The 25,110-nt window shown below is 41.5% G+C and overlaps 1 protein-coding gene across 6 annotated transcripts in view; it reads right to left on the bottom strand.

The window, feature by feature from the left end:
- RABGAP1L (RAB GTPase activating protein 1 like) overlaps nt 1-25,110 on the bottom strand; it is a 765,799-nt gene that overhangs the window by 153,244 nt on the left and 587,445 nt on the right. For 5 of the 6 annotated variants that reach the window (XM_032317419.1, XM_032317418.1, XM_032317421.1 and 2 more), the window contains one exon: nt 587-715. In XM_032317419.1, coding sequence (XP_032173310.1) covers nt 587-715 — 129 coding nt within the window. Of the gene's footprint in view, nt 1-586; nt 716-9,613; nt 10,337-25,110 lie in introns of those variants that run through there. The other variant, XM_032317426.1, reaches the window with a different exon arrangement.

Genomic DNA, 25,110 nt, shown 5'->3' on the forward strand with positions numbered 1-25,110 from the left:
ATAAATTGGTTCCAAATCTTTAAAAACGTGCTCTCTCATCTTGATACCATAATTTTCTGGATAGAAATTTCCATATCAAATTTTTTTATAAAACTTGTTTAGTTTTATAAAACTAATCTAGGAGGCATAGGATAAGGAACAATATATCCATGACCATTTCGCAGATGTGGGGTGAGAATGGGCAGACGAAAGCTTTCCAAGTCCCTAAGAGGAAAGAAAGCACTGCCTAAGCAGGCTTTTCTTGCTTTGTTGTAAATAATCCTAAAACAGATGGCCAAAAGCTAAATACTAAGTCTGCGGCTATGGAAACCACTATGACAGCAGTCCAATCTAGAGCCCTACCTATAAGAAAAATGTTTGTCTTCCTATTGCTTCAATCTGAATTAACTTTCACACCAAGTTCTACTGAAAGGTACCAGACACATGCCAGCCTTACAGAAATGTCTGGGAGAGGCTGTTCATCCTCAGTATCACCTTAAACATAGTCAAAATCCAGCAACATGTAGAGAAAGGGTTTTATATAATTGGCCATGTTCTTTCTGCATTCAGGTTCTGTCTTTATTATGTATAAATCCATGTACCTTACCTTAATGTTGCAAGCCTGCTCCATCAATCTTCTGGCATTTTCCTCCGCCCTGTATCTCTTTGGAAGCTGAACTCTGAAAAACTTTAAAGCACCTTCAAAATCAGCCTGCAGAAGATCTTCCTTTGAGGTCTGTAAAATAATCCCAAGAATCGTCATTACATTTTAGCCTGCTTTCAGGACAAATACACTGAGAAAAGAATTTCTAGTTTCCCGACTGCTTGTTTGTAGCTAAAATCTAGCTTAGTTCCACAAGTTTTTAGGAACGGATTTCTAACCTCTTTACTATAAGCTGAAATAAGTCACCATAAATCCTGGGCAGGATATAAGAATTAATTAGTAGGCTAACATATTTAATTTACATAACCTGAAGATTAGAATGTGGATCCCAGCAAAGCTAACCATGTTACAGCTCTGAGGGAAAGGAAAAAAAAAAAAAAGCCAGAAAAGCAAAACATTTTAACTCTGGGTCTAATCTATGACTTTAGCTTGCTGGGTGAGTATTTTAAGTATATTATTAGCAACTTAGCTGAAGACATAGACAATGTAATCAAAGCATATTAAAATTATGTATAATGAATACCTAATGGTACCATTAATGGTACCCCCAAGGGCCTTCCAACTAATGACAACAACAGCTCAAGAAAATAAGAAATTGATCCCCCACCTTAAATAATGCTATGAAAAAGTAAATGAAGAAAATCCCTTACTAGCAAACTTCTTACGAAAACTGTTTGCAAAATTTACTTCTTCAAGAAATAGCTACTTAAAAATAAATAGATGTATGCATAGAAAAAAGATGGAAAGGAAACGGAAGGTTTCTCTGGATAGTGGAATCATGGGTTTTTTTTTCCCTTTTATTTTGCTGTATTTTCTGCAGTAAAGATTTTGTAATAAGACAAGGTGTGCCTGGCTGGCTCAGACTTTTTTTTTTTGGTGTTGTGAGTTTAGGCCCCACATGGGGTGTGGAGTCTATTAAAAAAAAAAAAAAAGAAAAGAAAAGAAAAAGAAAGGTCGTAAGTATTTTAATAAACAACCATAAGCAATCTTTGGCAAACACTCTGATATAAGTTAAAGATTAAGCAGACTGGGTACACAGAAGTAAGCCGAAGAGAAATGAGATGTTTTAAGAGTTAGAAATTAATTGTCAAAAACTTCAGTAACAGGGGTGCCTGGGTGGCTCAGTGGGTTAAAGCCTCTGCCTTCGGCTCAGGTCATGATCCCAGGGTCCTGGGATCGAGCCCTGCATCGGGCTCTCTGCTTGGCAGGGAGTCTGGTTCCCTTCCTCTCTCTCTCTGCCTGCCTCTCTGCCTACTTGTGATCTCTGTCTATCAAATAAATAAATTTAAAAATCTTAAAAAAAAAAAAAACTTCTGTGAGAAAATGAAAAACAAAACAAAACTAACCAGGATGGCTAGAAATCATAGAACTATGTGCTCGTTCTAAATATTACTTTATTTAGATTCAAATGTAGAGCTGATTAACCTTAAAGAAAGTCAGAGAAATTCCTGCTCTTCGCGGGGCATGAGTGGTCTTCAGCACCCTGGTCCTCAAACCATTAGACATGTCCATCACTTAGGTGAACCACAGCACTAACCCACTAACTGGTCTCTGCTTTCGTTCCCCACAGTCCCCTCTCCTTATCATAGCCAGATGATACCCTTTCAGGTCATGGAGTTCTTCTGTGTAAAGCCCTCCAGGGCTTCCTACTGTGCTCAGAATAATCCAAAATTGTTACCATGGCCCCCAAGCCCCTTCATGATCTGGAGCCCCTGCTTTCCCGTCCAACCCCGTCTTGAACCACATCTCTCTCCTGTTCTCAAGCTCCAGGCACACTGGCCTTGTTCCTGTTTTTCGTACACACCAAGTTCATTCCTAGCTAAAGGCAACTGCCCTCGCTGTTCCCTCTGCCTAGATAGTTTTCTCCTAGATCTTCATAAGGATAGCAACTTCTTGTGATTTAGATTTTTAGCTCAAATGCTAAATCTGAGTGAGGCCTTTCCTGAGCACTTAAATTCTCCCCCACCCCCAGCCCACCAAGTAATTTTCCACCAACGCATTCTCCCGTTTTACATCTGTTTCCTCCTAAGGAAACGGGCCTTGTCTGTCTTGTGCATTGCTGTATCCACAGTGACAAGAATAATAACTGGAATATAGGGGGTACTCAATTAAAATTTACTGAATGAATGAATTCTACTTTCATCTCCCCTCCCTTTTAAACAGAAACATGTAAAATAAAATATTAATCCATACAGCAGGCATTTCCACAGGGGTTCCAGGTTGCCTCAGCTTCAGATCCATAAACCAGGAATCAGAAAGTAGAGCTGGGCTAACAGCAGCAGTGGAAAAACAAGCCTCGGTACATCTCTGATTGACTTCCTCCCTCGTGGATACTTAGACACGATGGCGATAAGCGGTAGAGAGAATATTTAGCACAACAGAGTGCTATCAATTCACCTTAACTTAGTTGGGACAGACTGTTAGAGGAAACTTCAGCCTAAGAGGGGGCTTCTCTGACCAACGTGCCAACTGCTGAATTATGGGAAAGCATCCAGCTGCCAGATACACTGGATACTACATCCCCAGTCTTCCCTTCTCAGCTGTGTTACTGGCTTTGATGATCAGCTCTCTGGTGACTGTTGGGAAAACTCAAGACACACTTCTTCTAGAGTTCGTGTTGACGCGGGATGAGCGGCTACCCCAAAGCCTCTGAGGGCACCGCTTCTACTTTCTGTGCAACCAAGCTCTAGTTACCTGGTAACACACACCCCCAAAATGCTGGTGCAGTTCCTTGCCTGCAGGCAGTAGCGTGATTACCAAATACTGGCCAAGGCCTCATTTCAAGTCCAGCCTCTGAGCTCGTGCAGAAGCAGGAGGGTGAGGATTAAAGAGGAGGAATCGTGAAGCCTGTGACATGCGACCTCTGGTCAGACACGGGTGGCCAGGATAGAGAGGTGCACTTTGAAGGAGGCCATCCGCTCCGGGAAAGTACAGCAAGAAGCTTACCACCTGAATGGGGCCGAACCCGGGCTAAGTCTCTGGAAACCAGAATTCAGAGCGCCCTGTGACTGCCCTTTCCAAGTCACTGCTTGCCTTCATGATGCTCCAGATCCCATAGCCCACTCCGTTAAGCCCTGTCGGAGAGGAGCTCTAACGACCCCCGAGCAGAAGGACTCGGGCAGACAGACATGTGGAAACGGCATGGTAGTCAGTCCCCTATTCTCAGTTTCTAGAAAGTAGCTGGCAGTTAAAGAGACTCAAACAAGGCTGCAAAGTGTGAACTAAATCCATTCTGATCCCAGCTCTGGCTAACTTGTGGGGCTGCTTAATCGCCACTGTTCTACTTCAAAAAGGGAGCATCTTCAACCTCAAGAATTGGAGAAGGAAATAAGTCAAGTCCTATAAGTACATTTTGTGAACCCCAAAACAAATACAAGGGATGACAGTTTGGAAAGTTTTCTCTGGGTTGCTCAAATACGCTTGGGTACTGGTATTTTGGTAGCTAAAAACAGTACCCTGCTCTCAGTGACATTTTTAATTCCAGAAAGCAGGCAGGCCAAGTTATAAGAACTTATATTCCTGTCATGGACTGAAATAAAGCTAATTTCATTGAGAATTAAAAAAAATATATATATGCCAGAAGACAACCTTAGGAAAGGCAAAAGCCACGCCAATAAGCAAAAAGTATATTAACAAAAACCTTGCTTGCCATTGCTCCAGAAGACAATCTGCAACCCTACTCTGATTCTGGAGGGCTTTTTCCTCCAATTTAAGAGACTCCCATAATCTCTAAGTATCACCTCCAAACACCTTTTTATGGCATAAGCAGACTGTAAAGTTATAGGGGTAACCCTCCATTTTCTGACAGATGTATGCAAGAGGTTCTTCCCTCTACAAATGAGGAATAGATACCTTTTGGTCTCCAAAAATTTGGATGCCTCACTAAGAATTTATCACAAAGTTGTTTGGTTTTATAAACACTTTGTGAAAATCACAATTTGCACACATATGTGTGTACGTATCTATATAGTGGGATCATACCTTTTTTTTATTGATTACATATTCCCTTTCTCTAAAATGGAAGATATTTTTAAAAGCCCAAGAGGTATCACTACCTAGAGATAAACATAATTAACAATTTGTTATATTGCTTATAATCATTTTTTCCTATCCTCACACACACATATTTCAGAAAATTTGAATATCAGTACATATCACCTTGTTAAATATATATGCTTCGCAACTGTCAAGCATTAATGTAACAGTCTTAGTCCAAAATAGAAGTAGCAGTGCTTTCTATGAAACTAAAACATGACTTCACACAGCTTAGTAATCAACTGGCTATGGATATGTTGTAATTAAGTTTACAGTTGTATGTATGAACGCTACATGTCTACCCTGATAATGAAGAGAAGACCCAAGCTTTAAAAATGCACCCTGCTTCTCCTCCTTTTGGCTAAGATCAAGTGTAAAAATGCACCTCTAAAATTCAAGGACCAAAGCAAGAACCCAAAAGAGGAGAGGCCAGCTTCTGGATATCATTATCCATCTGTCTTCACTACAACAGAACTCTGTCAGGCTAGAAGAACTGATTGGAGCTGGAAAGGCTGTTCTTCAACTGGGAAATTCTTTGAGTTTTTCTACATTGTCTTCAGAATAATCGTGAGGGAAGAGTATCATAATGAAAATGCAATTACTTTCCTGACATTATTTGTTAAGTAAAATTATCAGAAAGTAACACAGATGAGAGCTAGCGAAATTTAAATAAGCAAAGATATGTTTTCTTCCCTTGCAAAACAGAGAACTCTATTAGCTTTATTCTTTTAAATAAGAATAAATGATAACTTTTGAAAATTAGTGGATCTATAAACATTCATCTTTTGCTCCCCAAACTTGCTGTCAAATCCTTTTAAGTGATGATATGGAACATGTTTATCAATTACACCTCCAAAGGAAGGATTACTTCTTTCTTCATTTGAATAGAATTATATATAAAGATTACTCGGACAATTAAAAACATTTCAATCGGTCCTACTTCTATGTCCTTTCAAGTAGGTAAAGAGAACTATCCAGAGGGAAAAGGTAAGTAGGATTTTTTTTTTTTTAAAGTAGGATGCTGGGGCGCCTGGGTGGCTCAGCGGGTTAAAGCCTCTGCCTTCGGCCCAGGTCATGATCCCAGGACCCTGGGATCGAGCCCCGCATCGGGCTCTCTGCTCAGTGCAGAGCCTGCTTCTCTCTCTCTCTGCCTGCCTCTCTGCCTACTTGTGTTCTCTGTCAAATAAATAAATAAAATCTTTAAAATAAATAAATAAATAAATAAAATAATAATAATAAAGTAGGATGCTGATTTAGGTATACTTTCCACTTCCCTCAGTAAAATGAATTAAGCAAATTCCCAGGCACATGAGAGACCCCAACATAAATTTGTTCTATGAATTCATAAAAACTCCACTTCAAGCACATCCTATATTAAAAGTCACAATTGATAAAATGCAAATTAGAGAGTAGATGTAGGACTTATCTTAATATAAAAACTGATTTCTATATTTTAAAGGGCATCAGAAGTATGCATGCCAAATTTTATATTTGACTCTTCAAGTTTCAAGAGTTATAGTCTCTCTTCAATGAGGAATCCTTGTGAAGCAGTTAAAACAGAAGTAGGAGTGGGAGACAGACTTGGTCTTCTGGCTTTTCATCCCAATAATCAATCGTCCTTCAGATTCACTGTGCACAGGGCCCACAGTGTCACACTGAAACCACAGCCAACACTGATATTAATAAAGGATGATCTGGTCATAACATCCCACACCATATAACAGCTAATAAAATCTAGAGGGAGAAAAGGGAGATTCTGAATAGGAGTAGAATAAAAGTTTTTCCTTTTTCTTTAAATTTCACACACTTACAGAGTATGGACTCTGGCTATGTGTCACCGCTGATACCATTTCCAGTGTGTTTTTCCCACTGAAAAATTCAGTGCAAGAGTATCACATTTTAAAGTGATTTTTTTTTAAAGAGGCAGGGTGGGTGGCAAGGAACAGCTCTAACATTCGGGTGTTAGCTCCAGATGCTTCTGTTCTGAGCCTCTCACGACTCTTGGGTGATCAATCGTTCTTCAACGGCCTCCGATAAGCAGCAAATTCTAAGTTTGATTATTTTAGGGGATTTTTTGTTTTTTTAAATCTAGGTATGGTTCTCTTTCTCACCTTTGCCATTTTTACCACAAATGGCTTTTTCTTCCTTTATAGTGTCTAACAGGATTTCTATTCAGTAGAGACATATTTTTGGAAGTCTGAGAATCATTTGGAAGCACAGACTTTAGAAGAGGGAAACCTTACTTTGCTGGTATCTAGGATACCTGTATCTCTTGCTTTGGAATTTTAATTTCACCAAAGAAATGTGTTTGGTGAGTCTACACACAGAATTTATGCCTTAAGGTAATATCTACAATGAAGTACTTGTACTTGATTTGTTAAAGGGAAATTATTGTTTACTAATACTAAGTGCACCTCTGAAGGACAAGAAGCAAGAATTTCAAATGTAATTTAAATAAAAACTTAAAAAAAATTCAAATGTGCTTGGTATTCTAATCATTTGATGGTCCCTCTGTGAATCAGGGAACAATGAATAAGGCTCAAAGTCCAAATCTACAATACTGTCTTGGTAGATCTTCATACATTTGATCAGTCCATCAAGCAAATTAACTGACATTAAAAAAAAAAAAAAACACAACTACTGGGATCTTTAAAGTAAAATAATGTATTTACCTGTGTCCAACCTACATGCATTCATGTTTAAAACCTATCTGAAAACCAAAACTTCCATGCCCACCCTTTTGGGTGGTAATGGAAAGATTGTAGTATTGCCTGTGGCAGGATCCCTCTCAGGACCAGCCCGTGCAGATCGGCCATCGATCCCACATCATTAGCCAGTCCAATAACACACAGCTGAATGACTGTACTTCCTCCTGGTACACATGCTAAATAAACTTTAAGCAGTAACTCATTGGATAGCTGATCTCAATTCACAGCCATATTACTAATTAAAGGGCATGTGATTTCCCAAACTGTAGAGTACCCTAGCTCTATCAATGATCTTTTCAGTACAATGCTGTATAACAAAGTCAGAGATTGCCAAATGACCATACAGACAACTCAGTATACACTTTCCATGTGTAAGTAATGCAGATGGCACCATTACCTAGGCTGAATGTGAGAGCCCAAAACAACCCAAGGGATGTACGAACTTGAATACCTAACTGGGCAACCAACCCAACTTCATATGGTTGCAACATACAGAGCCACATGACCTCCAGAAGATCTGAAGTGTATGAACCCAACTCTTTGTGGATTTTATGGCCGATAATTGGTTTTAAAGTAAAGGCATTATAAATGCAAGCCTAATGTGGATTTAAGACTGAGAGACAGTCTTAGTTATCAATTTATGTTTTCCTTCAAAGCACTGAGAGTCAGAAGTGGCAAAGGAAGGCAGCACCAGATTACTGGAAAGTTGGCAGTGGGAGCCCTGGAGTCACAAAGTTAAGTAGTCTTTAAGAATATGAAAATATTTGAAAACCAAAACAGACTCCTCAAAGAGATGTAGAGAATTTGTTGAAATATATTTTAGCACTTAATAGTGTCAGAGGTCCTGAATAAAATGCTTTTTATTTCACTAAAACAAAACAAAACAAAACAACAAACAAAACCACAAAAAAAAACTACCAAAAAAACTCCTTTCTAATAGGACATAAACCTTCAGTTTTCTCTTTTTTAAGATAAATGAGGTTCAGGGAAACAGAATTCAAGTGAGCACTGATGACCTCACCTGGGCATTAACACGTATGTACTGAACTCTTTTTCTTTCTTTCCCAAATGACAAAGAAAACTGTATTTCTCAAAAATACCCCCTCCCCCATAATTATAGGCTGGTCACTGCTTCTAACTTCATCTCGCAAAGATAAACAGACTTTCTTTGGGGTGAAAAATCCCTCCTGCATACAGCTACCTAAAATGTTGTTATGATTAAGCAAGGGGGATGATATTTACACGCGAAAACATGCATGAAGACTGAATTGATAACTGCAAAGATAATATAAACAGAGATGAACTAGACTGATGAGAGAGATATGAGAGAAAAGTGTTAAATTCAGTCAACGTTATACTTCTGAAAAGACTCAAATATGACAGAACCATAACGAAAGAACAGTCTGGAATGGTATTAAACTCCATTGTATAAAATAGACAAAGCTTAATTATTCTTGTTCAATTACCAAATAATGGTATAGGACTACTGTAGACCAATTACATTATAGAACAGTTGCTAGGTACAGTTCTCAAACCACTGAAAAGAAACCCTGCACCAGCGATTGTGGGTATTTAATTTTAACCCTTGGTAGGAAGTGAGGAAGGGTGATTTTCTTCTTGTGCAGGAAATCAAAAAACAAGCAAGCCAGACTTCCCAGATTCACAGCACAGACCCAACAGCTTTAAGCTGCTTCATAGATACACTGTTCAAGCATTCCAGGAGAAAAATTTTCAATTTCTTACCCAAGGATTTTTAAGGGGTAAAATTCCCTAACCAGTTAAAAAAAAAAAAAAATGAAGTTGGCAACCAAATGGTGAGGTTAGAACGCAAACCACAGTAGTCCAGATAAGTAGCAATGTCTGTTGTGAAATTTAACCCTTTGGAGATGTAAATAACAGAATGCCTGTATCAAGCACTTGGCTATTCTGCTTTACTGCTGAGTCTAGGCAACCAGAAAACATTTTTTTCCCCCTGCCACAGAGATAATGCCACTAATGTGGCCCTGGGCTCTCAGAAAAGAGCCATAGCTCCTCTAGCCAATTAAGGAGTGGCGTGGACCAGGCTCGGCCAGAGCCCCAGGGCAGCGGCCACTCAGCACTTCCTGCTGGGTAGTGTGGGGAAGAGGAAAAGAAAACAGGAGACTGCAAGCCGCTTTTAGGGATACAGGAATTCTCACAGAGGGTGGCAGATTCCCTACAAATGAAGTTCAATGAAAAACAGTCTCACCGCCAGAAGCCGAGGCACAAACAGACGATGCCCCATCCCCAGAAGTTCCAGCACTCGACATGCATACTCATTCACCAGCTTGCTCCTCTCGTCGTGCATGTCCTGGGACTTTCTGACTGGAGGTGTGAGCTTAGCAGCTGGGGCTGGGCAGGGCACCCCTTCTTCCATGAGCAGTAAGTAGGTGTCCAGAATGAGAAAGCTGGATCTCTGATCCCCAATTTTGAGAACTGCAGTGGGAAGGGAGCCAGGCTTAGGTCTCCCCAGGAGCACGCACAAGCCAGTCTGTGGTGGGAATTGTCAGCTAACGTCTCCACAGGAAGAACATTTTGGCTAAATTATCCACTGTGCAAAAGCCCCAAAGTAGACTGGAAAATGAAATCAAATACTGAGCTAAATAAAAAACGGCAAAAGCAATCGGATGCAAGAAAATGGCCAAGAGTGATGCAGGAGAGTTCAGATACATGTGTTAAAATGTACCAGCAGCTCAGAAGGGTCTAGCATGTAAGGAGAGAGTGTGTGTGTGCGCGCGTGTGTGTATGTGTGCGCGTGTGCGTGCGTGAGTGTGTGTGAGCAGACAGCAGCAGCAGTAGCCAGGAAGCCAGGGCAGTTGTGAAGCTGCAAGGAGAAAAGGATGAGCTCATTGCAATCCTTGATTCGTGACAAGCAGCGCCGCGGCTGCCGCCGCTGCCGCCGCCGCCGCTGCCGCCTCTCGCTGTGAATCAGTAATGAAGGGGTAGGAAAGGAAGGGGAGGGAAGAGGAGGAGGTAGGTGAATGAGCATGCAGAGTGTGTCTCGGGGGAGAATGCTGTAATAAGAAGCCAATGGCGAGCCGTTGGACAGATGTGCTTCCCCCTCCCAGTCCACCTTCAATCAGTGTTGTTAGTCTGACAGCTTACGCTGTTGAATCCTAAAGCCAGAGACAGAAGAAATAGCTTCTCTTCCCATGTAATGCTCGCAGAAAAGCCAGACAGCCTGCCAGCTAAACGGCTGACCTTTCTTCCCTCTTGCTTTCTAATAACGATAGCAGGTAAAAGTCTGATTTTATGCCACGTATTTAGAGTGGGATGCTCCGATCCTGGTTAGACGACGGAAATCTCCCCAGGAGAGAGAGGTTGAGGGCGAAATGATAAGGGGGTGAACAGACAGCAAAGACGGAGCTTCCAAGAAAGGACACACCCTCAAGTTGCAGTGTTTGCGCAATAATAATGACTTTTTGCGATGCTAGCGTGTGAAGTTATTTCAGCATTCTGGGAAGTCATAATTGAAAGGAAGATTTTTATAAGCTTGCAGTATGACAAAACATAAACACCTCCAACATATTTTAATAATGAGCATACACCTGAGGAACCACTGAAGTGGAGATTCTCAAGGCAGTAATGACTTTCTTAAGCCGCAGATCCTGATAAATGCTCAGTTAATAGTTCAAAACATTCTAATGGTCTGGTCCAATTAATCCTTCCCTACTAATAATATAACTGCGGATTATCCAAGCTTTAAAATTTTACAGTGTCAGTATGTGATATATTAACTTCCTTGACGTGAATAGTCAGTTACAGCCAAATGAAGGGAAAAAGACGAGCTCCCCTTGGGAGCAGTTTGTAAACCAGCAAACAATGAACTAATCACGCTCAGAATCTTGATGCTGTAGTTCTGTATCGAACACCAGACATGCTTCTTCATGCAAGCTGTAGTTGATACAGAGTAAGAGAACCACAGCAAGTTCCTTCTGAGTCTTAAGTTTCCTGCTCTGACAAATGAGAGTTATAGATCTCTATAAGTAACAAAATAGAAACATCAGTGTATCTCTGTGATACTGGTTAAAGAAAGAGATTAATTACAGAATTGGGGCGAAAGGCAAATACCGCCTGCTTTAACAGAATATTGTTTCTTTTTCCAAAACTCAGTAAAACATTTCTGTTAAATATTTTGAGTATTCACAAAATCTTAAATACGATATTTATATATTGTTGTCAAGTCTTCAGTTTCTTCCAAAAATGATCTTTTTCCCCCAAAATGATTTTTCTTTTTTCTTTTTTAAGATTTTATTTATTTATTTGACAGAGATCACAAGTAGGCAGAGAGGCAGGCAGAGAGATAGGAGGAGGCAGGTTCCCTGCTGAGCAGAGAGCTTGATGTGGGGCTCGATGTGGGGCTTGATCCCAGGACCCTGGGATCATGACCTGAGCTGAAGGCAGAAGCTTTAACCCACTGAGCCACCCAGGTGCCCCATTTCGTTTTTCTTTCTTTCTTTCTTTCTTTCTTTCTTTCTTTCTTTCTTTCTTTCTTTTTTTTAAGAGAGAAAAAGAATGTGCATGAGCTACGGAGGGAAGGGGAGAGGGAGAGAGAGAATCTTAAGCAGGATCCATGCCCAGCAGTGGCCCACTGCCGGGCTCTATCTCACTACTCTGAGATTATGACCTGAGTCAAAATCAAGAGTTGGATGCTTAACCAACTGAGCCACCCAGGTGCCCCTCCAAAAATGATTTCTTAAAAAACTAGAGATTTTAGTGTAGAATGCTCAAAATCATCAGAATTTCTCTCTCTCTCTCTCACACCCCCCCCCCCCCCCCACCACCACATTTCAGATCCCTAGGGTTCTGGAGGAAATGTCTCATGGGTAACTCAGGTTAGCTGGAGGGGGAGACTGTGAGGTTGAGGACAGAGGTTCTGGGCCTCTCAGAGCCTACCCCCTCCCCCCACCCCATGCCACACACCCCTCTGGGAATAGCTCCATTTTTATCTTGTTTACATACTGGGGTTCTGCACAAGATTCTGTTTGAAAAGACTGTGCAACTGCTGTGTCAGTGTGCAAAGCACTGTCATGGAAGCTTCCCTTTTCAGGACAAGGGGATATTTTTACTTGCAAAGGAAGGGAGAATTCAGTGACTCCTTTGCTTACAGGACTTTTTTGGACTGATATATTTTTTAAAAGATAGGGGAAATGTTTCCATGCAACTGACTTGGTTTCAAAGACACTGGCAGAGTCATTTATTTTTTCTTATATAAACCAGAAACAAAAAATTTCTTCCCCAAATGGATTCTGGTAAGAAGTCAAAATTAATCAAAAGACTTTGGAACTATGGTTTGGCTTTGATGGTCACAAAAGAAGTGCTATTAAATGAAATAACCAAAGTATGATATTTTAATAAGCAAACCGAGTTACACTTAAAGCAATTATAAACGTGGTCCTGTATTTCAGTTTTCCTAATCTCTCCATCATCCTCCCCCTCAAAAACGCATTATCATTGAGGAAGTGAAGGTAAGCTTCAGGTTGGGCTCTGAGTGGCCGCTGCTGGGAGAGCAGCAGTGGTTTCATGGGCGATGGCATGGGTCCAGAGCGTACCTTCCCCACCCAGTCTGAGGAACGGGGGCCACACCAGAGCCCTGCAGAAGGCTTGGGGGTCAGAGCAGCAAGCAGCCTGGGGAAGAACAGGAGGAAGAAGGAAGTGGGCGGAGGCCCAGCTGGCTACTCCCCCCAGCCAAGATGCTGAGCCAGAGAAGGCAGAGCTGGCACCGTTGGGGGGTGGAGAAGATGGAGCTGCTGACGCGCAGAACCGGATGCAGGTCCCAGGGCTTCACAGGCCGGACCCGCCGTGAAGAGCGAGGACGGAGATGGAAAGGGAGCAGCAGCATAGCACAGAGCAACCTCGGCTCTGTTCCCGTGGACCCAGAACACGCTGAGCAGGTGAAAGGGGCAAAGGCTGATGGTCGAGAATTCCCAGTGGGAAGATATGGGGCCGAAGGCCCTCTAGGCCCAGAAGGCATCCCCTGCCTGGAAATGACCACACTGAGAGGGGTGTTATCTCCCTGCACTCCAGGCCAGAAGCCACAGAGGAATGAACACATGCCAGGTTGGAATGTCCATGCCCATTCTCTCGTCTTCCTTTCCACATCAAGATGAACCAGGCTTCCCAGAAACCTACTCACTCAGTTCTGTGTGTATGGAGATACCAGCCCAAGCCCAACCTGTCTTGGCATATATCACTCTGGGGAGAATAAAGCATTCTCTATAAACAGCCCCCCGTCCCAAGCATCATCCCTCACTTTCAAAATTTCCATCATTTTTCAGGTTGTCCTTTGAGAATAGCCATTGAACAGTATCAGGTAAAATAACTCTTCACTGGGTGAAGTGGGAGAATGGATTCTAGGCATTTCTGAAGCCTTAGAAGAGTGAGTCATCTCAGTGAGCATTTTCTCTTCTCCCTTCCCAATTCCCCAAGTAATGTTTTTATCACTGATGAGATTCAGTACAGTACACTTCTGAGAGATACATTTTTGAGTTATAAAGTAATCCAAAGATGAAACTAGTGACAGAAAAAAAAAAAAAAACTCTTCTAAACTAACCAGTCAAAAATACATGATTTCTCAAATTTTCTTACACTATCATGAAGATTTTAAAAAAAAATCTGTAAAGAAAGTTCAGCAGTAAGTTGAAGGTAATATGGGAAATTCGGATGAATCATGCAATGAGGCAGAGTGAGAAAAAAGTAAAGAGGACCGGGCAGTGGTCTGTAAGCCATGGTCCGAAGAACAGAAGGCTCTCTCTGGAGTGCCCGAATCAGGTGGATGGTGGTGCAGTCCTAATTAGAGCCTTGTGCTTGAGTGCACTCCCTGAGCCCCTATACCGAGTCATGATTGCTGGACACGAGCTGGACATGAACAGACACCCATTGTAAAATTAAAAGCATATTTGACTTAATTTGTGGAATTGATTAATGGATGAATTGATTAATGGAATTAATTGATTGATTAATTGATTAATGGAATTACAAAGAAACATGCTAAGTAGTCACTTCAGGGGTTACACAAACATTAGCAAGAGAATTAACCAAATACTGATAAAAGACATTCCTGTGACACCAACTGCCCCTTCAGTTCTAACCCTGAAGATTTAAACACTTAGTAATAACAAGGAAAGGACCTATATGCTTCTCAACTTGGAAAGGTAAAAGGACAAAAACTGAATTCTTTTTTTGTAGGATAGATAATTTTTTAATTTTTAATTTTTTTTTAAAGATTTTATTTATTTATTTGACAGAGATCACAAGTAGGCAGAGAAGCAGGCAGAGAGAGAGGAGGAAGCAGGCTCCCTCTGAGCAGAGAGCCTGATGAAGGGCTCTATTCCAGGACTCTGGGATCATGACCTGAGCTGAAGGCAGAAGCTTTAACCCACTGAGCCACCCAGGCACCCCTTATTTTGATTTTTTAAATATTTTATTTATTTATTTGGGAGAAAGAGGGAGAGCACATCTGAGACAGAACATGAACAGAGGTGGGGGCAGAGTGAGAGGAAGAAGCAGACTTCTGGCTGAGCAGGGGCTCAAACCCAGGACCCTGAGATCGTGACCTGAGCCAAAGGCAGAGGCTTAACCCACTGAGCCACCCAGGCGCCCCAAGAAATTTTTTTTTGTTGTTTTTGTTTTTTAATAGAAGAGAGAACTTTCTCCCACCAACAATAATTTAATAACATGCTCAACAGTCATGGTAACAATTTTTGTGGTAGATTCTAGCTTAATGCCTTTATCAATGCAAGAACTTTTAGTCTCTTCAAGAGTTGGTCATTTTGCCCCTACTTCCTTATCTCTATTGACAACTATCTCAAAAGGCTGCCTGTTTTATTATCGGACATTTGTTTGTTTAGAAAGTACTACTTGCAGTAAGCCAGGAAAGTGAAACTTCTAGTCACTGGGTTGGGGAATATATTTTATAACAACACAGAATTAAGTCAAATTTTTTTAATGTGACATTAATTCAAATATTTGAAGGCAGTCTCAATTTCCTTATCTCCAAGCTAAGCACCCCTGTTGCTAACTGAACCTTCCATAACCTGGTTTCTGTACCATTCTGAAGTGTTCCACAATCCTACCTCCTGTGTAGAACACACTTTTTGGACAATGTCCCTCAGTAACGCACTACCTACACTAAGAAGGATACTCTAGGTAAGACAGCAGAATCATAAAATAATGTGTTGCATGACCCTAGAAAGCATCAGAGTCTAACATGTTTAGCCTACTGATGCTAAGACTGAGGCAGCGGATACATGACTGGTTTGGGATCACAGCACTTGCTGGAGGCAGAGCCAGGAAGCCAAGATCTCAGAGCCCAGTTGCATGGCAGGGAACCTTGCATTTCCTGTGCTGTTGTTGTCTTCCAATTAAGGTAGCCCATTAAACAAACAAACAAACAAACAACTCTCTCATTAGGAAAACTGCTTCACCATTTTATTTCACATGGAACTGACCAGGAGCCCGTGCCCCCTCCCTGCTATGAAAGGATCTAAGACTCACAGGGGTGAGTTGAGAGGAGCAGCCAAAAGCCTCCTTGAGAATCACTCCTCTGAACACACACTTAGGAGAACCAAGCACGGCTCTGTCTTCTCTGTGTTTAAGTGAGGTGCGCGCTCTCCTTCGATCACCGTTAGAGAGACTCCGTCCCTGGGAGCTCGGCCAAGACTGCCTCATGAAGAGCGGCTTTCTCGAAGCCATGTTGGTGATGCAGGCTTAAACAGGGCATCCTGTCTCAGTTCATTCATTCCGTTCCCTGGGCACTTGGTATAAGGCTCCCATTTATTTTCAGGTAGGCAGAAGCATAAATAAATGTCAGCAGGGGCCTGGTTGTTTTTTTTTTAATGTTACATTGATCAGATTAAAATGATGATCTACAGAATCCAGACTGTTCCTTGATCCTCTCGTGCTGGATCAGCATTTTACATCTTATTTTTATGTGTTTGAGTGTACGTGTGTGTTGTTTGTCATGGCTATTAAAAATAATGAGGCACTTGATTCATCTTGCTAAGTGGTGAATTACCTCTACCGTCTTCCCATGGTCCACCTCCAGCTCTCTATTAAATTCGCCATCTCCGGCATCTTCATGTTACACAGAATGCTAAGTGTAGTTTAATAGCTGTCACTGAGAAAAATAATATTTTCAGTGGAGTCGCTGTATGGGTCAGCCCATGTATTAGCAAGTGAATTTGTTTCCATAAAATGAATATGTCAAGGCGGGGACAGTCAGGGCTTTTTTGCATAGACAAGTCCATGTTCTGGAGTAATGGTGGTAATACTTAGTCTGGCTGTACTCTTTCCTTGCCTCTGCCCCCAGCTCACAGCTTTGGATGGATTCAGTAGAATTTCTGAGGTAGCAAAATGCTGAGAATGGGGGTGATTTTTTCCTCTACTTTCACTGGAGGTGATCTGCTCCCTCTTCACCTCCCGTGAGAGTTCAGTTCCTGTAGATACCGGCACTGGCACAGGCTGATCTATGTGATGGTAGCAGAACAGGTTCACAGAGGTCTTCTCTGCATGGTGGGCTCCTTTACCAATCTCACACTGGTATTTGATCCCAGCAGGGCCCAACAAAGTCACAAACTCTGGTAGATACGTGTGTAACTAACAATATAAATTATAACAGTTACTACTTACTCAGTATCTACAAAGACTATGAACTAGGCAAGCCCTTAGAGTATGCATTCCTGCATTTAATCCTAACAACCACTGATGACCTTTCCCATTGGAGGCACCTGAGCTTAGAACAGTGAAGTGACTTGCCCAAGATCATGTTGCTGGTAAGGGGTAACTGCAATTATAGTTTTTAGATAACTACCAAATATTTAAAATCTAACTTGAGTTATTAAACAGTGGAGGAGGTAGACTTAAACAGGCTGGATCTTAGAAACTAATCAAATTAGTCCAGTGCAGACAACAGGATTTACACAGTCGTGTCACTATGAATAGAATAAGGGACTAGTGTGCCTTGGGTTCTAAAAAGAAACAACGGAAATCAAAACAGAGTAAAAACTTGTGTTCAAAAAGCAGCACCTGTACCCTGGTGATCCTATCCATACCCTTCTTGTTAATCGCTACTGCACAACCCAGCCACAAGATCAGCCTGCTCTCCAGAGCTCCCAACCTGAATATCCATCTCCTTATAGGATCTATGCAGCCTCACATGTAACTTGATCTCAGCCTCCGAAGTCACCACTTCTTCCCTGCACAGATCTTCCTCTGACATGGGTGCTAGAACATGTTGGTGAGTGAAGCAAATGCAAAATGTTCCCTTAAAGAGCATTCTGTCTGGTGAGGTCAGTTATTTCCCTGACATGTCCTATCCTGGCTAATGGGTTCTCCATCTGCCCATTTATACAGTAGGCACCTGGGTGTCATCCCAGAGTCCTCCTTTTACCTCCCTCTACCTCTAACCCATCAATCAAGTGGGTTCAACCTCCTCACCGTCTCTCAGAACTATCCCCTCTTCTCCACTCCCAACTCTTCTGCTTTGAGATCAGCCCTTAGTATATGACATGCTGGGATCGCCACTGTGTATAAAACTCAAGGTATTTGGAGTTCCCCGCGTGCACCTGCTAACTCCATGTCTCCAAGTCTTTGCTCTTGCTTTCTCCTTTTCTTGAACTGTGCTTCCCCTCTAATTCACTTACCTTTTCTTAATCTGTCAAAATTCAACTCTGATATTACCTCCTGCAGGAACCACCCTTCAACCCCACATTGGGACAACCAGCCTGCTGTTTGCTCCCCCAGGTCTCCGCCTGTGCTGTCTCTGGCACAGCACCTGCAGGCTTATGCTTTAATGAGCAGTTAGGAAATCAACAGTTAGGGTCCCTCTCCCCTGCTAAGGCAATTAGAGATCGGTATCATGTACCATCCTCCTTCTTGTCCTAAAAACTGAGCAGAGGCGGTTACTTGACACATAATGGCTACGCTATAATTGTTTCCTGAAATGGTTCAGCATTCAAGATGGAAAAACATGTGTAGGAGAATGGCAGCTAAACATTTCTCTGATTAGAGATACTGGTGCTTTAATATTTCTGAGCCTTTTAAGATGCTCTTCCCTCTTTCTGGAACATTTTTCCTCCATCATTTTTTCCTTTAAAAAGTTTTAATAATCCTTCAGAATGTTACCAAAAGAACAAAAACTGAGATGTCAGTCAGACTTGGATTTAAAACCAACATTTGATGTCCAGTAACCGTGTGACTTGAGGAAAACTAACATCTTTGAGTCTCATTTTTCACTAAGAAAGTAAGGTTTAAAACAGCAATCTTATGAAGCTGCTAATATTACTAATGACTGTGACATCTCTAGGTTGGTGAGCTGGGATGATAGTACAAGTAGCAACTGACAGGGAAAGCACTGGGGCCAGGAAAGGGTGAAGGATGAATGGAGTTAGCAAGAAATATGAGGCAGTCTGTTGGAGATGTTCCACAGGCCCATGGGAAAGAGGAATCTGGAGCCAAAGGATAGGTTTAGGAATCATTGGTGAAATATGGGAATGAATGAGGTAAACGAGGGAAAATATGAAACCTGTGAAGAGATGTTCTCACATTATGTCATGATATTCTCCATTATGCCAGGTGTGATTTAATAACTAGGTGTATTTTATTAGGGAAATAGTTGACCCCACCAGACAGAATGCTACTTAAGGAAACACTTTGCATTTGCTTCATTCACCAACATGTTCTTAGCACCCCGGAGAGTAACTCCATATACAAAGAGCTCAATTACTGAGTTGATGAATGATGGAATCTCATATAATATTCACTGACAGACTTTCTAGTCGTTTGCTTGAAATTTGGTGACCTAAGTATTAGTAACGTGAGAATACAAATTCCCAATAAAAGTGTGCTGAGGTGGAGGTAAGAATACAAATCTCACAAGTACCTACTGTGGGCCAGAGCCCGGGCCACCCACACCCATGCACGGTCTCACTCCATTCCTGTAATATGAGGTAATGAGATCACAGCTAAAAGAAATGATTTGTTCACGTTTTGCAAGTCGATATTTTTAAGTTATCACTACAGCCCATGTGGGGCTCGAACTCACAACCCTGAGATCAAGAGTTGCATGCTTTTCTGAACGAGCTTAGGCAAACCCGCCTTTGCAAAATCCATCTGCCCTATTTCTACAACATCCTTGATTCCTTGATTTCCCACTTTCCCTCAGGCTTCCATGTCTAATTTATCTACAAGTCCTGTCAGCTCTGTACACAAGATTATCTGAATCGGTCTTCTCCTCCAGCTTCACTGTCACCACCGTAGTCCAAGCTGCGACCACGTCCTGACTCGGCCTTCTGAAGTAAGTCTGACTTGTCTCCGTTCTCACTTCTTTTTCAATTCACATTCTACACACCAGAATTCTTCAATCCAAATGTCTTAAAATCATAAATCAGATACAATTTCTCCCTGTTAAAACTTAAACTGGCTTCCCCTTAAATCCCTATGCTGTTTATATGTCTCTACTGATCTGGTCCCTGCCTAGCTCCCTGACCACAGCTCCTTCCTCTCTACCTCTCACTCACGCACTGTGCTGCACTCACACTGGCCCTCTCTCTGTTTTCAACATACAAAACTTCTCCTGCCTTAGGCCTTTGTACTTGCTGTTGTCTCTGGTCGTCACATGTCTGGGTCCACTACACCATTCAACTTAAATGCTAATTTGCTCACAGAGGCCTTCTCTTACCATCTTACCTAATGGAGAGCAGTAACATGCTGGATTCTCTGGTATTCTTTCTTTCACAACATTCATCACTATGAAACCGTTTACTTCTTTCTCATGTATGATCTCTTTCTCCAAGTAGAAAATACCAGGGCAAGGCTCACAGGGAGAGTTTTAAATAATCTTTACTGACAAGTTATTAGAGAAAAACACAAAGGTAAAATAAGACTCTGGTTTCAGCTTCTTTTTTTCCATTCATTAATTCATTCATCTTTACTTTAAAGGATTATTATTTTACAGGGCCTTCTGAATCTCTCTTTTCTTTAGCAACCAGGAGTCAGCTAAAGTGACTCCTTAACATTTACAGATTCGATATTTATGGTTTCAGCTCTCCCTGAGAGACCCCACAAAGCCGTAACACAGCAACTTGTGGGTTTACTGAGGAATGAATTAGTTACTTCTGTGTGGCAGATGGTAAGCAAGCTTACCTGATAGTCTTTGTTCTTCACAGTTATTCTGTGTTCTTATGGCAAGGCAGTTATTTTATCTCAATTTAAAAAAACACTGAATAAAAATATCATAGTGGTATTAAAACATTTAAAAGCATTGTAGAACATATCTTTCATGAGTGTCAAGTTGTTTGTTTTTCCCCCTGAACCTATGTCTATACACATCTTTGAACAAAAGGTCTACCTGGTGAACTGTAGCAATCCCATGATTAATAACAAATGTTATGCTTCCAAAAAACGCTTCTATGAATCTATAAACATCATAAAGACTAGCCACCTAAAACTGCAGAACCATTTTAGACATGCAAGTAGCTGAGTCATTGTGGTTTTTGGTAGAGAGAGGCTTCTATATTTAAGAAAAAAGATATCATGAAATTGGTTTTTAAAAATGTCCTGGAAACTCTGGATAAGATATGCTATAAAACTATCAACTACTTTAGGAAAGAGAAAGAAATTAACACCACAAAATAACTAGAAACACCCCTTAGACCAAGTGGGAATAGAGAGGACTAAATGAGCCCAGGGGTAAAAGGTGAAAGAGGAAATATTCAGTTCATTATGCACATATCATGAGCCCAGAGTTGTGCCTGGGGCCAGGGGAATATACAACAAGTACTTAATATGGTCCATGCTCAGTGGCATTACAGACTCGGAGCAGAAACAAGACCCATGCCTTGGACATGAGGGGATCCCCGTGACTGTGCAATGATATGCCTAACAGGTACATCTGAGGACACTTTATGATGGAAATGAATGCCCCATGACGGGCTTATATCAGATACAGTGAACAATACAATGAAGACAAATCTGTAGAAGGGTGAATCGGGTAGCAGAGGGCAAGGGGGTTTAAGAGAAGAAGACACTGAAGGTAGACAAGTCATAAAGCGCTTGCAGTGAGCCAAATGTGAGAAGAGGAAAGCCTGGACCGGTGTGGTTGCCATGGACACAGAGCAATGCTTAAATCTGAGAAGCATCAGAAAGGAAAAATAGCTCTTCATTATATTCGTGTAACTTTCCAAGTACATGTGGCTTATTATGTCTTCTTTTATATAACTCATTGATATAAGATTGCCAGAGAGAATATTCTTTACCAAATCAGGGACGGGCGCACCGCAGAGGAAGTGAAATGCCTCCTGACATATGAATTATTCCTTCAAGTCGCTGATTTTGAGGCACTAAATTTGGCTAAAAGATCAATTGGTTTGGTCACTTTCCCTGAGAGTCTAATTATTAATGGAGTTCAAACCCTAATGCTTTAGGCGGAACAAGAGGAAGCTGATCTGAGAGCATTTCCTCACTTGTCTAGGGACACACCGGTTATCACTAAGTGAGCAGCAAGACTGTGTGAGGCCAACTGTTGAAGGTCTAATAAGCTGCTCTCCCTCCAAAAAACATTTTATATGCAGCTCCTTTCCTTAAAATTAAAGCGAGGACAGGACTGGAAAGTGGTGAAGAGGACAAGAAAGAGACAGAGAGGAGAGCATAGCAACGAGAATAGCAATGACTTCGCATTTATCATCGAACACATCTCATCATTCCCATGTCTCCCTGACGGCACCTGGGAAACGTTGCTCGGTGTCCCCTGTCCCCTGTCCCTACCCCTTCCATCCCTGCTGTCACAGCCTTGGTTCAAAGGGCCTCCATGAGGGACGCCTGGGTGGCTCAGTGGGTTAAGCCGCTGCCTTCGGCTCAGGTCATGATCCCAGGATCCTGGGATCGAGTCCTGCATGGGGCTCCTTGCTCAGCAGGGAGCCTGCCTCTCTCCCCGCCTCTGCCTGCCTCTCTGCCTGCTTGCGTGCTTTCTCTCTCTCTCTTTCTGACAAATAAATAAATAAAATCTTAAAAAAAAAAAAAAAAGGGCCTCCATGATTTCTCCCCTGGACTATCCTAATAGTTCACTACTCTTCATATTTAATACCAGTGCCTCCACATTTCCCTTTATTTCTCACTGTCTTCAAAATTTTCTTCCTAAAACACCACATCTAATTACATGACTATTTGAAAGTAGCCTCTGGCCCACAGGTTCAAAGGTTAGCACACAGCTCTAACTATAAGCCACCCTTCCGACAATCTAGACCTCTTCTGCCTTTCCAATTACATCTGTCACCTTGACACCTTAAGCCCAACGTTCTCATGAAGCTTCTTCCCCAACATGCTGTATTTTATGATATTTCTGGTGCTCACATATGCCGTTCTCATTGCCTGAAATATCATTCCTTGTCTTCTCTTGTCATCTTTTTAAGTTTTATTTATTTAAGTAATCTCTACACCCAATGTGGAGCTTGAACTCACAACCCCAGGATCAAAAGTCAGATGCTCTTCCAACTGAGCCAGCCAGGTGCCCCTCCTTGCTACTTAAGACTCAGCTGTCACTTTCTCTTTCAAGTCATCCCTATCATTACCTCCTTCCTCTGCCTTTGTCTCCCGTCCTGTCTCTTCATGACCACACAGTAACAATCACTCTGTGGCAATCATTGTATATCTATCTATCTTCCATACTTATCTGTGAAGCCCTTGACTTGACTACAACGTATTCATCTTGGCAAGTCCACTACCCAACAGCTCCTGGTCACTGTGGACACAGATTATTAAAATAAATATTGAGTAAATCAATGAATAACAGATGCTCAAATGAAGAAGTGAGTTATAAACAGAACTAAAATGGGAGCTTAATTTTTAAAAAGACATGTATTTCAGTAGAGGATGGTAAGTGTCTATTTTATTTAATGTCTAAATTAGTAAGAAGAAAGGTCAAGATGAAAGCAAGTGCCATCTTTATGGATTTCTAAGAGAAAAGAGGGAAAATGCTAACATACAGTAAAACAGTATAAAAGCCATAAGAAAATAAATAAAACTAAAATTATTTAGCAATATGCTATCATTTGTTCTACTTCGGAAGTAAACAGATGTGACGTGAGGAGTGTGGGGGCTCTCATCATGAGACAGGCTAGGTCTCTGGAGGTGCATCAGTGGACAAAAGAACACTTTGCAGGACGGACACAAATGCAAGTCCAGAAGTCATTGGTTTAGTTTGGACATTAGTGTGTGAAATATATGGGGGAGGGGAGTGTTAAATTAAAAAATGTTTTCCATTTCACACGGAAACAAAGTATATGTGTGGAAGGAAGCAGTAACTTATTTGGCTGTAACTAATCAGTGCTGCAAAATCCAATCACTAAAGTTCTCAAACAAAGGTATCTTAAGATGTTATTTATTTGACAGATAGACACAGCAAGAGAGGGAGTACAAGCAGGGGGAGTGAGCGAGGGAGAAGCAGGCCTGACAGGGAGCCCAATGCCAGCTCCATCCCAGGACCCTAGGATCATGTCCTGAGCTGAAGGCAGGCACCCAACGACTGAGCAACCCAGGCGCCCCTCAAACAAAGGATTCTAAACAATGCTATCATGCACCCAAACTCATATTAACATAAAATACACCTTTAAGAAAACATCTGATCGGCAAGTTTATTTGCCCAAGAGGGCAGACACTCAGAATTTACTAATAACAGGATTGAAAGCACACTCAAGAAAATGACATGGAAATCACTTGTGGCAGATGGAAGATACTTCCATATGTCCCCCTATAAGCTGTTACTTTTTTTTTTTCAACATTTTATTTATTTATTTGACAGACAGAGATCACAAGTAGGTAGAGAGGCAGGCAGAGAGAGAGAGGAGGAAGCAGGCTCCCCATTGAGCAGAGAGCCCGATGCAGGTCTCGATCCCAGGACCCTGGGATCACCACCCAAGCTGAAGACAGAGGTTGTAACCCACTGAGCCACCCAGGCGCCCCAAGCCATTACATTTAGATATGAGAAAATTTGCAAGTAAATGGGTAAGATGTCTGAAATGAAATTAGCCAGGCTAGACAAATTAACTGAAGAGTTTCGTTCCAATGTCCATTTGTTTTACATTTACATATGGTTTTTCTTTCTTTCTTTCCTATGAATGAAAGCAGAGAAATCTAGTCAACCTTCAAGAACTAAAAGTCTAATACTTATGAAATACATAAGTATTTCACTGTATGCAAGGCAATGGGGCCTGAGAACAGGTGTTGCCACTATGAAGCTTACGGTCTGCACGTGATAGTGGAGAAGTAGTGTGGTCTGTACGGTCAGCACTTGAATAAACATGCTCAAAACTCCTGCGGGACCCGAACGGGCATGTGCTTAAAAGAGGCATGACTCCTGTAGCTCATTAAATACCCATGTCAGTTTTGTTGTCTTTGCTCTGAAATGCGAGCCCATTAGTTTCCAATAGGAATGCACCAACTACAACTGTGCTCAGCAGGAATTCCTTTGATTTCTTCTATTTACTAAAATTGCCTAAACCTAGGATAAAACACCAAGTCATGATAACTACAATTTCTATGTATATGTATTCATATTTTCATTTATATGTATATTTACTGAAATTGCTTATTTTATAAAAGTGGTAGCTGAGTGGAAAACTAACAATCTGAAAGATATACTGCTCTGTTTTAAAACCACCTGGTAACAATATATTTTGAAATACTGCAATATATTCTATACAAAACGAAAGA

Source organism: Mustela erminea, chromosome 17, assembly GCF_009829155.1.
Source record: "Mustela erminea isolate mMusErm1 chromosome 17, mMusErm1.Pri, whole genome shotgun sequence".
Classification (NCBI taxonomy): Eukaryota; Metazoa; Chordata; class Mammalia; order Carnivora; family Mustelidae; genus Mustela; species Mustela erminea.